At 42.2% G+C, this 17,164-nt stretch overlaps 2 protein-coding genes across 10 annotated transcripts in view; both read right to left on the reverse strand.

Moving 5' to 3' along the window:
* The window catches only part of si:dkey-61l1.4 (collagen alpha-1(I) chain), a 59,043-nt gene extending 54,069 nt beyond the window's left edge, over positions 1-4,974 (reverse strand). For all 3 annotated transcript variants that reach the window (XM_020052375.2, XM_020052374.2, XM_020052379.2), the window contains exon 1: positions 4,663-4,974. In XM_020052375.2, coding sequence (XP_019907934.2) covers positions 4,663-4,768 — 106 coding nt within the window. In that variant the 5' untranslated portion in view covers positions 4,769-4,974. The remainder of the gene's footprint in view (positions 1-4,662) is intronic.
* Positions 4,975-5,184: 210 nt separating this feature from the next.
* Positions 5,185-17,164, reverse strand: part of cacna1ba (calcium channel, voltage-dependent, N type, alpha 1B subunit, a) — a 101,804-nt gene continuing 89,824 nt past the window's right edge. For all 7 annotated transcript variants that reach the window (XM_029124597.2, XM_029124603.2, XM_029124600.2 and 4 more), the window contains 7 exons: positions 16,904-17,055; positions 16,354-16,474; positions 16,154-16,270; positions 13,326-13,364; positions 12,127-12,331; positions 10,787-11,007; positions 5,185-8,938 (listed from right to left, as the gene is read on the reverse strand). In XM_029124597.2, coding sequence (XP_028980430.2) covers positions 8,378-8,938; positions 10,787-11,007; positions 12,127-12,331; positions 13,326-13,364; positions 16,154-16,270; positions 16,354-16,474; positions 16,904-17,055 — 1,416 coding nt within the window. In that variant the 3' untranslated portion in view covers positions 5,185-8,377. The remainder of the gene's footprint in view (positions 8,939-10,786; positions 11,008-12,126; positions 12,332-13,325; positions 13,365-16,153; positions 16,271-16,353; positions 16,475-16,903; positions 17,056-17,164) is intronic.

A 17,164-nucleotide genomic window follows, 5' to 3' on the forward strand; every position in this document is an offset into this window, starting at 1 on the left:
ATCTTCAAAGTTTTGTTTGGAATTGAGTTACCCCCTGTATTCTTGCCAAAAATTCTTTGAATATGTTTTTTTGTCATTTCCGAAAGAAAAAAAAAAAAGACTCGAAACCCTCCTTTCATGCTTTCAGACTTGTTTATTTCCACCATCCCACTTAAAAAACACTGGCTATACACTGGTCCTTTCGTAGTGGAGGAGGATGCGCCAAAACAATTGCCGGCTACAGGACCGGAGAAGAAAATACTTGTCCCCAAGCCAGGGTAGTGTTATAATTGCCAGATGGAAGAGCATTATGCAATTCAATGCCCTCCGCCAAGGGCTGGCCCAATTCCTGTGGAAGATGAATAAAACACCCAAAAATCAACGCCTACAACACAGAGTCACAGAAAAATGTTTTGTGTTTGTCATTTCCATCTTCTGTTTGACACTTATTGGACTGCCTTAAGTTGTCCCTTTGTTTGGAACTGAGTTGCCCCCTATGTTCTTGCCCAAAATACATGAAAGTGTTTTTTTATCAATGAAAATGACAGACACAGACTCATAACCCTTCTTTTTTATTTCCAAACTTCTGCTAAGACAAGACTGGCTACTTTATGCACTGGTATTTGCGAATAGGCCTTTAGTATAGACTACAAATTTGAATTTATCAACCTGAAAATATTTAGTGGATTCAAACAGAGAGGAATTTAAATATCTCTGCATTCAAAAACAGATCAGAAATTTCAACTGAATTAAATGGAATTCATATGAAGAGGAAATGTAATCATAATTGAATTTCTGAAATCAACCCAAAAAGCCACTGATACTGTTTTACTTGTCTCTCAACATTAACTTTGAGGTGAACTTCACTTTGAAAACAAAATGCCTACTATACACATAGTAGGCCGATATTTTCAAATGTGTTTATATTTAACTTTGACAAGCAATAAGCACAAGCATCCCATTCAAAGAGTTGGCATAGGGCCTGCAAGATAGTTTGTAGATTTTTATAGGACTTGACCTGTGATGTTGACACATGCATTTGGGCTGACCCCAGGGCAGGCCTTGTGCGTTGTGTGTTCCTCTGTCCTCTTTCAGGGCAGGCCCGATCTGACTGACAGACTGACTCTAACTTGATATTACAGAATGCCGCTGGTATGCCGGACCCCCGGTATAAAAGACAAAATAGTCCTGGCACTGTGGTGGAAAATCATCAGGACATCCATTATTCACCCTCACAGTGCATTGCCCTGCAGATCACTGGCAGTAACTCATCCCTAGTAAACACGAACCTACTGAGTTTGCCTAGGACTCTCTAGCAGAGATAGTTTTACAAATGTGTATTCATTACACCAACGCAGGATAAACCTGAAATGGTCTAGTCACTGGTCAGAAATGCTAGGTGGGTTATAGATGACACAGTACAGTAAATGGTAGGGAATCATTTTTCAAATTCAAATCCATACTAACAAGTATATTTGGGCTTTTGATCTACTGTTCTCCAAGCATTGAGCTAGGTATGAATGTCAGTGCTATTGGAGCCAAATGTGTATTTGTAAAGTAAAGCAATACTCTACATAAAGGGAATCCAGACTGGCATATACCCCCTTCAACACATTAGAGAACGTAATGTTCATTTCCAAACGGATTGATTAACCTCACTGAGGTTTTGGTGGGGGTTGGCAGGGTGTCTAAGTTAAGCCAATATGAAATAATAAAATTATGTTAAGGTGTATATAATATATATGGTATATTCAGAGCAAAAAAGGCAGCCAGGTGACAATAGTACTATATGTCATTTTCATCTGCCTAAACTCATTTGTGATTAATCATAAATTGCTGCATTTAAATTTAAGGTTGAAAATGAAAGATGCCTAGTCTACTTGGAATTTTGGGTTTCCCTATGAGCTAGAATGGTGCCAAGAAAAGTCAGGGAATGTTATTAACCACAACAGATCTTACTTAATCTCCAACAAGCCAGCCACTGTCTGACTCTGCCAGGCCAAATCCATGAATCACCTCAGCTCAGCCAACCGTTGTTCTTGGATATCCTTTTCCCAGACCGTCTGTCCATAATTAAAAAGACACTGAGCTTTTCACAGCTGTGACTGGTGTTTGGAGAGCCAGGTCAATGACATCAGAAAGGAGAACCCAAACCAGTAGATAAATCAGGTTAACGGCAAACTAGTCAGAGACTCTGGTGAGAGGCGTGTCAACAGAGGTCAGGTATAATAAGGACAGTCACATCAACTGTAATTTAAATGCAATGCTTCAGAATACAGAGTGATGTTAATTAAACAGTGACTCAAATATCTGACTTACTGTATGACCTAAATTCACACAGACAGTGTTCATTTATTAATTCCAAGCCAAAGCATATCAACATTTGTAGAAATCTTTCAGGAGCAAAACTGCAATTATCTGGCTCACTCAAACATTTAGCAATCGCCTCAACCAATAGCCACCTAAATAGCGAGCTGAATGGCCACACCCAACTACGGCAAACATTAAACTACAACTCCAAAATCAGCACTAAACCAGGCATAACATAATCATAATTTAACACAGGTCTGGCTTACAGATCGACAATTCTGAGGACATATTATCCTCAGGGGTAAAACTGTTTTGTCCAGCATATCTAGCACAGATGTCCATGCCAAACCTACAGTATTAGTTTATTTTCACTTTTCATTTCACTATTTAAAATCCCTCAGATAATTTGGCCCTGTCATGTTTCCCCTGACCTTACAGTTTGTATGGAAATCTAGCAGGTGAACCTGATATGGTCTATTTAATGTTGTCCAGACAAGAAGATCAGCCACTGGGAACATTATGGTTAATAAACCTGGACAGCATTATTTACTGATGTTCTGAAATTCAGTACTACGTAGTCTGGCTGGAGCGGTTCCCCTTAGACCCAGAGTGTACAAGGTTCTGATCTCCCCTCAGTGGACATTATATGGGAACTGAGAGCAATTGGATCTGGTTCCTGTTGAAGACAGTTCATTATATTATCAAAACATCATATTCCGTAGTTGACAATGTGCAATCATTGAAACTAATTTGTCAATCATCAACGTTTTAACAACAGAACAGATTTGACTTCAGGTGCTGTTACCTAACTGTACTTTTAATATTTTGAGCATAACATTTACAACAATTTTAATTCATGTCAATATTGTGCAATAGAGTCCTTTGAAGTTCGATATTTCTTTGTGGTCTACTGGAATCAGTATCATTTGTGTATGCTAATCCAAAGAGATTTGCCCCAAAAAAGATGTGCAAAGGACTTTGTACTAAAAGAGTCTACAACCCAACCTAATCCTTTTGGTAAAGTAATATGGGACTCCTTATTCAATAAATTAAAATGCTGCCAAAAGGCAGAACTATACACCATGAACATGATTCTGTGATTACGTTCATGACATAGTTGATGGCAAGGGGATCTTAAAATCACACGACACCCCCTCCTCAGTTTTGACCCCCAGACTGTGGCCCTACTTCGGCCAGCTGGCAGTGAGCCTGACCTCCGCCATCCATAGCTCCACTGGGAGAAGCTGGATGAAATGTGGCCCCTGAGATGTTATGGTAACACAAGCATTATTAGAAAACATCTGCATATTTTCGTTCACATATGGATAGCATATGAAATGAGGTGGTTACAGTTTGGTATATGGCTATAGACAGGAAACTACATGTTCACTGTGTAAGGCTAGCATGTTCTATAGCATTAAAAACCTAGTTTTATAGGTTTTGTATTGATTTTCACCCATAGGGTGGTTTGTGGTTAAATGCCTCCCTGGGTTTAATTCTCCACCAAACCATGCCACATTTTATTTCCACACATTCCTTGGTTGCCACTATTCTTATTCATCTAGAAAATATTGATGAATCATCTTAAATGAGCAAGTAATTCCACAAAAACGATTTTGAGATAAGTTTTCTTTTGATCATTTTGAAAAACAAATCATATTTTTTAACCCCATAGGGAGGGGAGTTTCACCCCACAGTCCGGGTAAAACGCCCCCCACCCCTTCCCCCAGGAGAGGGGCGTTTAGCTCCAAACGTGATCACCCATACATCGTTTGGCATTTGATTAAGCTGCAATAAAATATAATAATTCTGCCCAATTATTTTTCTTAAATGTATTTGTCTTACTATAGTTAAAATGTTTATATCAAAATATGGCCAAATATTGCTCCTTCTTAAGGGGGAGTATTCCCCCCAAGTTAATCAGATAAATATGTTACAATCAATACGCCTGCCAACTTGAGTATTCGTTCACTCAATGATCTTTCTATTTAAACGTAGCAGAACATTCAGAGTAAAACACAATTTCCAGCTTACCTCAACATCATAAAACACAGTATCACGCTGGTACTGTATTAGACGCTTGTTTGTTTTGTTGACAATGGCTAGCAAACAATTAACAACAGCTGCTCCAAGTGGTTGGGTCTAGTACTGCAACAGAACAGGTTCTGCTTCTGCTCATCATATAAACAACTACCCCCTTTTTTTTTTTTAAACGTTGACTTAATGTAACATATTTGCCTGGAACAAATTGTAATTAAAGGTAAGGAAGTCTCAATATTTTTTTGTTTAAGAAGAAAACTGGGAAATGATAGATATAAAAAATCTAAGTTCAAGCAGCCTACAGGTGCGATAAAATGATGCTCTTGGTCTTACCTTTCCCAAAACTGTCCCGACCCATATCCATGTTAAAATCATCAATAGCTGCACCGAAAGAGTAAATAGTCAGTGATAACATCAGAAATTCTATAGGAGATAACATAGCTCTCGTTCCGTTTCGATTCAAAACACCAATCACAACTAAAGTAACAAAACATTATCTTTAATTCTAATATCGTTGGGGAAAGACTATGTTAGGCTATACGTTGTCAATATTACTTGCATAGCTACAAGGCAAAAAATATCTATCTTCGTGGGTAAACCGCTGTCTTGTTACAAGCAGGCTGTAGATACTTGAGCGTTCCACGGTTTCCCGCGACTTGCACATCACTGGGGTGTTCCACCTTGTGTATTTGGAAGATATCTCCTCCCACTGTAGGCTTTGGACCAATAGAAAGCTTGTACACAATGTGCATACACCTTCACCCCCCGAGTGAGACTAACACTCTTCTAAAACTGAACAACACGTCCATAATCGAAACATTTTCCAGTTACTCTACATATCAAAGCATGTGTTTTTATTCATATTTTTTTTAATTCAAGGACTTCATACAAAATGTAAATGTAGAAACAACTGCAGAATTCAAAGTCTGGCCAATAAACATAATCAGACAACAAACAATTAACTCATCTCAAGACCCAAAATAAGGAAGGTTCCAGCTCGGTTGCATGGTTGGAACTATCAACATTGTTCAATACTGTTTTCATATAAAGTATATGTTTTTTCAACAAACCTAAAAGTTTATATCAAAGATCAATAAAAATGAACAAGAAATGAATGGATGGTATCAAAAGTATTAAGATTTACATGCAGATACATTGTCGGAACATGCAAACATTATTTTCTCCAGAAAAAGCCACATGTAGCCTACACTGCAGTTGGTATGGAGAGAGATATACTAACAGTTCAATGTTTGGCAACCAACTGGTAAGAGACATTTGGGTCTGCATATGTTTCTTTTGAAATAAATAATACAAAGGCCGCAGAGATGAACGAAAAGACCAATAGTAATGTATGTTTTCAACCCACTATGGCAACATCTTTAGGGGAAATACGTACATGAATTAATCTGTACAAGAATGTGGAATTTGCTCATGTTTATGAACAACATTCTGTGTCCGTTCCCCCTCTTGAGTGAGATTACATGGAAGAGTTAAAACCAATAACATTGTTAACCGTTTGACATTGTCAAAGTGGGCAAATTGTACGCATGCAAATATATAAAGTTGCTTTATTTCTAAATTTCTTTGTGCCTTTATGCATTTTAGATAACATTTTTTAATACATTTTTTAAAATATTTTCTACAAAAGATTTGGTCACAATCATGCTGAAGCCTGAATCTGGAGATCTCAGCATGTAAAGCTACAGAATGGATGAAGTATATGGTCAAAGTGTCTTCTTGTTGCATAGCCCTACTATGTCATCAAACACTACAGAACCCTGATGATGAGTGTGTGGTCATGGCAATACCTGGCCCCAACTACTGTTTCTCCAGTGCTATCAATCACTGATAATAACTGTCACTGGAGTACAGAATCCTTTACACAACATACATTGCCACATTCCACCCCCAATGTACAATACCAGATGCTCTGAACTCCAAACGTTACATTGTTCTTTCCAGGGCATGAACATTTTCCATTATATTGTAATAATATCTATATAGCATATTTGAAGCTTTTTATAGACTGTGAACCATCCACGTTAGTGGGTACCATGGCTGTTTAGAGAAACATACATTATATAATCACTAGATTTCTATTATAATCTGACTGCTGTGGATGTTGGTCAAATGGGTCTCAGCTAAAAGGGAGACAATCCTCACCCAGACATTTCTTTTATCAGAATTATCTTCATTAGCTAATTTGGGTGGCTCAGTTGCTCACGAGACTAGTGGTTGTGGATGGACTCACAGCTATGCGCTTAAAAAAAAATGTCCACACAATGTGTAATATGATTATGTTTTGAGGGGGTCTTTAGAATTGTTAATTACTTAAAAAAATTATTATTAGCACATAAAATTGGCAGCACGTATACAGTTTGACTTATAGACCTTTATGCTAGTAAATGCGGAAAAAGAAAGTTTCTTTTAAATATTGTGTTAACCGCATAATGAAATGGTGTGTTGGTGCCAGAGACATCACACTGTTTCAGCAGGGATCTGGATCAATTCTGGCTTCTCAAGCACATCCATCCAAAAGTGCACACTATTCGTTTCTCGCCAGATTCCATATGCTCTTTACTAACTCCACAGTTATAACATCGAAACAGAAGGCAACACAGTAGCTTGCAATGCTATCGCAGTTGAGTATCATCGCCAGGAAAACGTACATCTTTATAACTGTTGTCGACCAGGTTTATGATTTAAACATGCAGTTGTGTTATTCTGATTATGTCTCCCTAACCACACTGATATGCTACTAAAGCAGTTTGAATGTTTGTTAGGTGTTGGTCACATCGGCGTTTGTACTAGTTTTTGTTGTGCACACCCAAATTGATTAAATATATTCACCAGAAAGAAAATCATAAAATAAAAATATCAGATATCATAAGGTCATTAATAATTTCCATTCAAAAACATTTATTTTTCTCAAATAAAAATTATTATTTCTCAGATAAGGCTTTCTGTACATCTTGTTGTCCAGCATAACTAGCCAATCTACCAAACAACTATTGATGCATTACAAAAATGGTTGACTTTGCATCTTTACTCTACTAGTATATCTAAAAGGACAGGCACTTTGTATTAAATATCTGAAGCAGACAGTCTGTAAGAAACATTAGACCTGAAATGATGGCAAACTGTAAGCAATTTACATAAACGTTTTAGATCATACAAAAAATGCACACAATGAAAAGATAACATCTACAATAGTTTTATATAAAACAAATCACATTTCATTTCCCTCAAGTAGTAGTACTGAAGTTCGCAATGGTAAACAGCAGCAAAAATCAACAATCATTGTAATGACAATATTGATCCCTCTGCTCTATCTGGCTGTATCTTCTGAAAGAGAGGGAATGTATAAAAATTAGGCTACTGCAAATCCCTTCATATCATGGAATGGTAAGAATACCAAAGAAACTAGAACAGCTGTTGTGCAGTGTAGAATACCATCAAGTGTGTTTCTGGGAGAGTTTTTCAATGAATCTCTCTGAGTATTTCCGGAATCATCTTGCTACATGTACCTGACAATGTCTAGAAGTTATCGTGGAACTTTCTATAGAGCCTATCACCGTGGTCATCGCACACAGGAGGGAGGGGTATCGCACCCTCATCTATACTGGGGTCCTGTAGGAGACTTTCTTATATCACCATTTGAGTTATTATCAAAACCGGAGAAGAAACTTGGATAGCCACAAAATAAATATGTTTGATTAAGAAGCAAAGCAAAAGTGCCCTTGTGAATGACAAATGCCTTCAGTGTCTTCAGTGCATAAGACAAAGACACTTTAGAGTTGGTCACGTCCAACTAAATTACAGTACCAACAAACCACCAAATCCACATCCCTTTTTCTTTTCATCCAGGTTCTAAACATAATGCAGCTTGCTCTGTTCACATTCAAATGAACTTCAACTCTTTCTCCATACATTTCCCACCGGCAGCTTTACGTATAGCAACAGCGTGAACCAAAGCCTTCGAAAAAAGATGATAAAACTCATCGCGATTCCCGGGGAAATGCATTAAAAACATCAGTTCAACGCCACGCTAGCACCATTCATCCTCCTCTGCCTCATGGTAGCACCTGGATGCCCTGGAGCCAGAGCCCAGGTTTCCATTGGCACCTCCCCCAAAGGTGAAGTGGTATCCATTTGGCACAGCGCGACCCTGCTGGGGTGGCGGAGGCAGGTGGAGGACAACCGGCCCTGTCTGAGGCATTGCAGTCCGAGGGGAGCGTACTCTGGCGGCGTAGGGGCTCAGCAGCTGGTCCCGGAGGCTACCGTACGGGCTCCCAAGGCCCTGGGGGTCACTGTGACTGTAGCCCAGGAAGGGCTCGGAGCTGATGCGGGTGACAGGAGAGGGGATGTGGGACGAGCCGCTGTGCAGCAGGGCGTTGTGCTCGGACAGCCCACGGCTCAGCCGGCCAGGGCTCAGGGTGGGCGGGCCGCTCAGGGCGGACACAAAGTGCACAGGGGAGGAGTTGGCCGTCTTGAAGGCCACCCCGGGTCGGGGGGTCAGGGGCGTCGGCGGAAGTTGCCTGCGTCCGCGGCTTGGCGTGCTAGCCCCTGAGGTCAGCGTCACCGGGCCGCTTTCAGCCGATCCACTGCCCTGGGTGAAAATTGGACAAAGCAATTTGAAACGATAAAAAACGATGAGAACGCACAGGATAGGAGGTGACGGGGGGACAGGGTCACCAGAGGGAAGGGAAATACAGTGAAATCAAACGGAGAGGACAGGTGAAAGAACCAGGAAGGACCGAGGTATGAAACCACAGGGCAGTTATTGATGGCAGGAAAAAGAAACGAGAAGAAAACAGACAAAATGGACAGAAAATGGTGAAGAAGAAGAAGAGGAAAAAGAAGAGTGGAAAGAGAATTGAAAGGCCATGAGTGGTTGCACTGAAGGCAGAAAGAAGAGAAAGTTGAGTTTCAGCAGCAGATAGAAACCAACAGTAGACAGATAATGATCAAGATAGTGCCACACAATGTACCCTCTTAGAATGACAAGGGACTCAGTTAACACTGAATATTCTCAAGGGTCCTTTGCATTCCTATAATAACCACTGAAGTGAATGGATTCATATTTGCATCTTTGGTTAGTTGAGTGATCCTTGAAGGTACCTTTTATGTTTCAATGCGGATATTAATTCCTAATGGGACCCTGGTAGGGGAGTGATAGCTTGTCTCACATCAGATATGATGAGGGTGAATGAGACTTCCAGAGATGTATGACTATAGTCTATAGCCTATGCCAATCCCAATGTTGAAATAGTTACCACTTCATGACTGCATAATCAGGAATGTTAATATTAATTGTATATATTATTATTATTATTATTTAGCACGCGTAATAATATTCACAGAGAATTTATTTTCACTTACAAAGCTAACAAGATGAACCAGAATGACAATTTATTTGAGTCCTATAAGCCAATCTTCTAATAGACTATCACAGTTCCTTTCAGTGGTTCCTTATCTCAAGTCCCAGAAACCAAATTAAAACAGTGTTTTTTCCAAATGTACTTTATCTTCGGCTCTGCCCTGATATTTAGCCTTACATTGAAGTGGTTTATGATTTTCTTTTCAGGACAATCTGGGATTGAAATAGATCGCGAAACAATTTGATATGAACAGTTGCAGACATATGTTAATAAAAGCGTTAGTCCCCGAAACAATAACTTGCTGACAAAAAAAAAGAAGTAAAGTCATTGTTTGCTCAGTCTGAAATTAAAACTAATCAGTGACAACTGCACTGCGACTTTGTGACAACAATGATTTGACTTTGCTACAGTATTATAGGCTCTATGCAGGGCTGTACCAAACGTGGGGAAAGGGATATGATTCAGGGGGCCCATGCCATGGCAGGGGCCACTGATCATAATAATGTCAATGTTCTCTTTAAGTGAGGGGGCCCAGGATTCCTGGCAACGGCCCTGGCATTGGGTCCTTTGATTTCCTATGTGGAATATCTCCGTACCTTCTGCCTATTGTGCAACTTGCAAGCAACATAGTGCAACATTTCAACTCAGAAATCGTTGTAAAAAAAACAAACAAGCCCCACTTATCAGAAGACAATGCTTCAGCCGTTACTGCAGACAGTCGGTAGGTGTCTACAGATGCAGAACATCTGTATGAATCCAGTTCTACAGTGTTTAAAAGAGGGTAAAACATGATTGAGACACATTGTTTTTTTAAATCCTATTCAGAGGGATTCCTCAAGGTTTAGGGTTCCCCCAGTCTGGATATGGTATTTCCTTCAAATTTCCTTCTAAGAGTGTACATTGCAGTACAATACGTTTACATCATCAAGGAAGCACTCTTATCAAAGGTGTAAACACATTCTGATTCTCATTCAGTCCCGTGTCCTGATGATTTCCTACCGCGCCCTTTCCCGTCAGACCCTTTATGCGCCCTGCCAATATCAATATCCTGCCGTATTCTACCCACGCCCCCCCACCTGCTTGTTGATGCCAGGGTCCTGCACCTCGCCCGGGGAGGTGGCACAGCTGGCAGTGGCAGACTTGATGATGTGGCAGTATTCCCGGCTGCCATAGCGATCGCAGGAGTAGTAGCGCTGTTTCTCCCCGGCCGCAGAGTGGTGCCTCCTCTCATGGGAACGGCCACGATCTTGCAGCCCGTCTCTGGACGATGGCTCCGCAGACGGGTCTCCCGCTGTACCTTAGCGTGAATACAAGCCAGGGGTGTGGTTAGGGTCAGGGTTATGGTCAGGGTTAGGGTCAGGGTTAAGGTCAGGGTTAGGGCGGTGGGTTGCCAATGTGATCGACAGTACACTGACATGAATCACAGGTTAAGGTTAAGGCTGTGTTTGGCATGACCAAGACGTGGTCAGCCCTCGCCCAAACCAAAGCTTAGTCTTAGCTTAACCATAATCTTGGAATAAGCTTACCCTAATCTTAGCATAACCCTATCATTAACCATAGCCTTATAATCAGTGCTAGCCATCCCCCCATCAGCTCTGATTTTCCAGTATTACCACTGATAGCACCCTGTTCTAGCCCTATTCAGAAACAGGAGATTCTCAAACACATAGGACACACTACTAGTACACCAAAGAAGCTTTTCTTCCATCCAGCGTTTCCTCTCCACAGCACTGCCGTGCTGAGAAAAGCAGCAGACGTAAATTTGCAGGCATCAGGGCGAGCATGCCAGTCAGTCCCTTTCATCTGTGAAATACAGGCCAGCTGCAGTGCTCCACTCTTACACCCAGGCCTGAGCAATGTCTCAGAGAGGCCTAGAGTTGATCTGTACAACAGATGAGCCACAGACAGCTGTGGTCTGCTCGCATTGTCTAACTGGGGGGAAGACAGAGAGGCAGTGACAGCTACACATTCACACTCGGGCAACACGGAACGGTGCGCTACAGGTCTTCGCGGTCGACAACACGCACATTTCGTAATTACATTTCGATTCAATTCATTTGCTAGATGCTCTTGTCCAGAGCCACTTCCAGTAGTGAGCTCATACATTTTCATTCTGTTTCACACAGGCTCCGGTGGGAATCGAACCCACAACCTTGTTGTTGCCAGTGCTATGCTCTACCAACAGCTACACGGGACATTAACCAGAGTATTGCTTTGCGAGCAGTCCAGCATGACACCTTGTAACATAAGTGACCAAATGGTACGCATTCATGTTCCAATGTTGGCTGTGTCGGCAATCTTTAGAAGAGCTCTGAAAATGCTGGCGCAATCCCTGTGTGTTCAGAGAATATGAATGAGCACATTTCATTGATATGTGCCCATAGTATACTGTGTGTGTGTGTGTGTGCGAACTAACCAGCGGTGCTTGGCGTCCTGTCCAGCGAGCGCTGCTTCTTGTCCCTCTCCTTGCGGTGGTGGCAGCGGTGGTGGTGGCGGTGACGGTGAGGCCTCTCCTGTATGCTGGGTCTCTCCAGGGTGTAGTCGTGCAGGTTGACCTCTTGGGTGCGCTGGGGGGCGTGGGTAGACGCTGAGCGCTTAATTGGGCTGCAGTCGGGGACAGTCTGTGCGAGACAAATGACAAAAACGACTTGGACCGACAAGGCTAAGGGAATTTGACTGGGGGAGCACAACGTTCTGTTGATATCTCTTCAACAATACGATCGCTTAGGGCTTTTCCTTAATCAGTGTTCTTAGAGCTCTTTTGCTTTTGTGTTGTACAGTGAATCTTATTTTTAGGAAATATTATGATCTATTTTCAAAATGAACTAGTAAATGAGCTGGAAATAATGTACAATATTCGGGTCATCAAACTGGATGAGAAATAGTCAAATAAAAGCTGAGTGTATAAACAAAAAACCTGTCCGACTTCACTGTGAAACACCATTTCCACCTAGTGGAGATACATCTGGCCTGCAGAGAATGGCTGCAAAGACGCTAGTCACACCATGGTGTCCTCAAACCTGTCACGTCTGGGGAAAATCATGGACACGGCTACCAATTTCCCTAAGACTTAGATGACAGCATCAAAGGGAAAAGACAGATTCCAGCAGCTTCCATGATTTTTCCACCTGAGTCAGCGGACGAGTCCCTCTCCAAAAAACCTCCACCTGATCACTAGTCTACCACCGACAAACTCCATAGGTTGATATCTAAGAGCAGGTTGGCATCAGCAGCTGTGCTTTAATGAGTGTTGTTCAGTCCCCACAGAGTGATCAAAGCAATACTATTCTCCACAAGACACTGTACCGGGCTAAACCTTTGATTTACGGTTTTACGGCAAGCTCAACTCTTATCCTAAAATCTCACAGTATAGACGCCACATTGGATAGCATAGAACAACAAACATGCAGACTAGTTGCTAATGAACTACCAAGTACCAATCATTGAGCATACTCTATAATCATATACGTGCCCACCCTAACATTTTAAACAGCTGCACAGCCAGGCAATTCAAAATAGAATAGAGTCTTACACATAGTAGTATATTAGGATCAGCCTACAAAAAAGAGGTGGCGCGGAGCTGTATCTGAGGGAGAGGATAGTGGGGGTACATACGGCCAGCAGGGTCCCAGGGGAGTGGCGCGACTGGCTCCTCTTTCAGGGAGCACAGGTGGACGAGGAGAAGGAGAGGACCACGGGGAAGCATCGGACCGGACAGACAAGAGAGACGAGTTGGATCGGAGAGAGAGACAATGAACAGTTACTTGAAGAACAGAGGTGGCTAGAGGCAGGACATAGACCGGGCAAGACGATGCCAGAGAAGGGATCATAACATGCTTGGTAAATGATCCCCTTTTATATAAGGAAAAGTATTCTCCATGTTGTTGCGTTATATTTTTTGCCATCAATATACACACAATAATCTCTAATAAATACATATGTTTATTCATTTGTGTCACTTTATTGAAAAGGAAGAACTGAAACATCTCATCTATATGTGTTCTAACCCTTTGCCACACGACACTCAAAATTAAGCTCATATGTATCCTGTGTCCTGTGATCATCCTATGTCTCTAGAGCTGGATTGGAGTCCACCTGTGGCAAATTCAAATGATTGAACATGATTTAATAAGGGCACACTTCTCTCTGTAAGGTCACTTCAATAGTGCATGTAAGAGAAAAAAAGCCATGAAGTCCAAGGAACTCCCCATAGACCTCTAAGATAGAATTATGTTCATTCAAAGATCTGGGGATGGTTATAAAAAATTGCTAAAACATTGAAAGTTTCCAGGACAACAGTGGGCTCCATCACTGTGAAATGGTAGAAGTTTGTTACCACCAAGACTCTTCCTAGAGATGTCTATCTGGCCAAACTAATTAACCATGCAAGACAATAAGGCTTTGGTCATTCAAACGCAATGGCCATTCCAACAGAGTATATGAGTTTCTCTGCAGAGAGGGAAGAACTTGCCAGAAGGACAACAATCTCTGCAGCACTAAATCAAGATCAGACCTTTATGGTACAGTGGCCAGGTGGAAATCATCCTTGAGTAAAAGCATATGACAACCCATCTGAAGGACTCTGAGCGTATGATAAAAATTATGATTTGGTCATATGAGACCAAAACTGAACTTTTAGGCCTTAATGTGAAAATAAGGTACTGTACAGCTAATCACCTTGCTAACACCATCTTCATTGGGAAGAATGGTGGTGGGGGCATCATGCTATGGGGATGCTTTCCAGTGGCAGTGACTGGGAGACTGGTTAGGATTGAGAAATAGTGCACTAGACAACCGACAACAATGACCTGCAACAAACAGACAAAAAAATGCTGGAGTGGCTTCAGGACAAGTCTGTGAATGTCCTTAAGTGGCCCAGCCAAAGCTTAGACTTAAACTCCATTGGACATCTGTGGGGAGACCTTTGGTCGCAGAACCACCAACGCTCCCCATCTAATCTCAATGGTGTGATCACTGCCAAAGGCAATTTTCTACAAAGTACTGAATCAGCCTTCAGTATTCTTATATGAGATAATAATTGTTTTTATTTCCAATAAATGACCACTAATTTCTAAAATCATGTTTTTGCCTTGTCATTATGGGTTATTGTGAAACCCTTGTTAAAGGAAGGTAAATCTGAGATATCTTATGTGTTTTTCAGCACATGGCAATAAGACGTAATGACCCACTTCAACCAGACAGAAATCCTCTATGTCTTTTGATCCTCACTGCCGCCAACTATGACAGGATAGCCACCCGCAGACTCCAGACCATTTATACTAAGGTATACTATAAAACATACAGGACACATTTGATTCTATTCTTGTGAATCAATCCTTCTAAACCTGGCAGAAAGCCAGGTGGGGCACAATCATGGGCCAGGCTTTGACCGGGGAATCAAAATAGATTCAAACATATTAAGAGGTGCTGAAACCACTAAATCAACATCTACTGCCTCTTATCATCTGGCACTCTAGTTTAAAGGGATTTGGGCTTGGCTTAGCTTCTCGGGCGGCTGCACTGAGAAAGAAACAACTGTCAGTTTCCACCATCGAAAGGCATACATGTCTACTCCAGGTGTCACATGTCACGAGTGCACAAAGAGGATGTTGAGGAGGGAAAGCCATGCTGGGAGAATTAAGGCCTTGATCCTGACCGGCACCGCCAAGGAGGGGGAAATAGGGTAATGCCCAACAGGGGGAAACAATCTTATTAAAGCGATGGAAAACCAAGCCGGACATGAAATGCATCAGTCTGTTTCAGAGTGGAGTTCAGGCTACATGCCTCCCATTACAACCTAACAATAGCAAGTCATCTTTGAAAGGCCATCTCTAATTGTATTTGTTGAAGGATTTCCTGCCCTCGTTAAAAAAGGCGAGAAAGATTTGACAGCAGGTTACGAGGCAATCCCCCTCTCGTCTTCATCCCATTTATCCCTGCTCTTTACATTCTCTTCCCTAACACGATTACTCTTTTCCTTCCTGCATGAGGGATCACCCTATCATTTTCTACCCGCAACCATTTTGAGCTGCTGTGTTTTTTCCCCTTCTTCTGTTGGCAGCAGAAGAAAAACGATATGGGACAAATAGTTGGCCGTCTGCCCGGCTCTAATCAAATTATCCCGGACTTCTCCAGCGTTCTAAGAGTAGGATCAACACACATCCATTCTAACTGGCCTACGAATGGAATGCACTTTAACGCATCAATCGATCAACATCAATATCACTCAGGAAATGAGGAGCTGATTATATTCCTTGGTACGAATGTCTTTTTTCCCCCTGGTTTTTCAACAGTAATACTGCAGTAACATTGGACGAAACTGACCGCCCCCACCCCCTGATCGTAGTAGCATTCCCGCAACCAAGGCTTTCTCCGAAACAGTTCAGTTCTGGCATGGAGCGTCTGCCATGCTTCACTGATGATGTATGAGGGTTTGTCGGTACCGGCAGCATCGCGTTGAGACGAGGCATGGACACGGCCCTCCCATGGTTCTCCAGGCCAAGCCCAGGACCGGGCCCGGCATCGTCACCCGCGTCCATCTTCCTCATCTCCACCGACTCCTGGAGATCGGAACACATGCAGAAGATGAAGGCGAATGCGTGAGGAGGTGCAGGAGGAGGTGCAGGAGGCCTGGACACGCTACCTGGGGAATGGCTGCATTTGGGACGTCCTCCGACGGTCGCTTACATCTGGGCCTTTGGTCCTCTATGGTCTTCTCTGACACCCATGACGACGACCCCTTCATGGCGATGGCGTGGCCTGGTCTGAATTGGCAGTCGTCAACAAATGTAGATTTCATGTTAGTTGTCAGTCATTTCATTGTTTTATTCATCCAGGACTGTCCACTCATTTCTGGTTGACAGGGTTTTTAAGGGAATCACAGAACAACCCTAACTGTTTTAAAGGCATTTCCTACAGCTCCGTAAAAAAATGAAGAGACCACTGCACCTTTTTCTTTCCTTTCCAAAAAAGTTGAAAAGGACATGTTTGAGTGAGGAACTGAAGCGTTCAATTTGCAGTGGTCTCATAATTTGAACCCTTCTGTTCCTCACTCAAAATCTTCCATTTTGACTTTTTTGGAAAGGAAAGAAAAAAGGTGCCGTGGTCTCTTAATTTGTTCTGGAGCTGTATGTATGAGTTTTACCAAAAGAACAAGCAAGTCAAGGGCCCAGCTGCACGTTCAATAGACTCACAGTGAGCCTCCGTTGTTGAGTAGTGCAGAGCTGGGTCTCGGTAGAGCCTGAGGCTGGGGCAGTAGCTCATAGAGAGGCTCCACGTTGTTCAGGGCTTTCTCCTGCTTGTGAGTCAGGGGCAGTATTGGTTTAAACAGAGCCCCCACCTTACCCTGCAGACAAAAGATGGCGAGATGCTGAAAACACTGACGGCGCACAATATTAATTCACCCTCTGGGATGCAGTCAATCAAAACCCCGGGAACGGTGAGTCAACATGTTG

This window comes from Esox lucius, chromosome 13 (genome assembly GCF_011004845.1).
Source record: "Esox lucius isolate fEsoLuc1 chromosome 13, fEsoLuc1.pri, whole genome shotgun sequence".
Taxonomy (NCBI): Eukaryota; Metazoa; Chordata; class Actinopteri; order Esociformes; family Esocidae; genus Esox; species Esox lucius.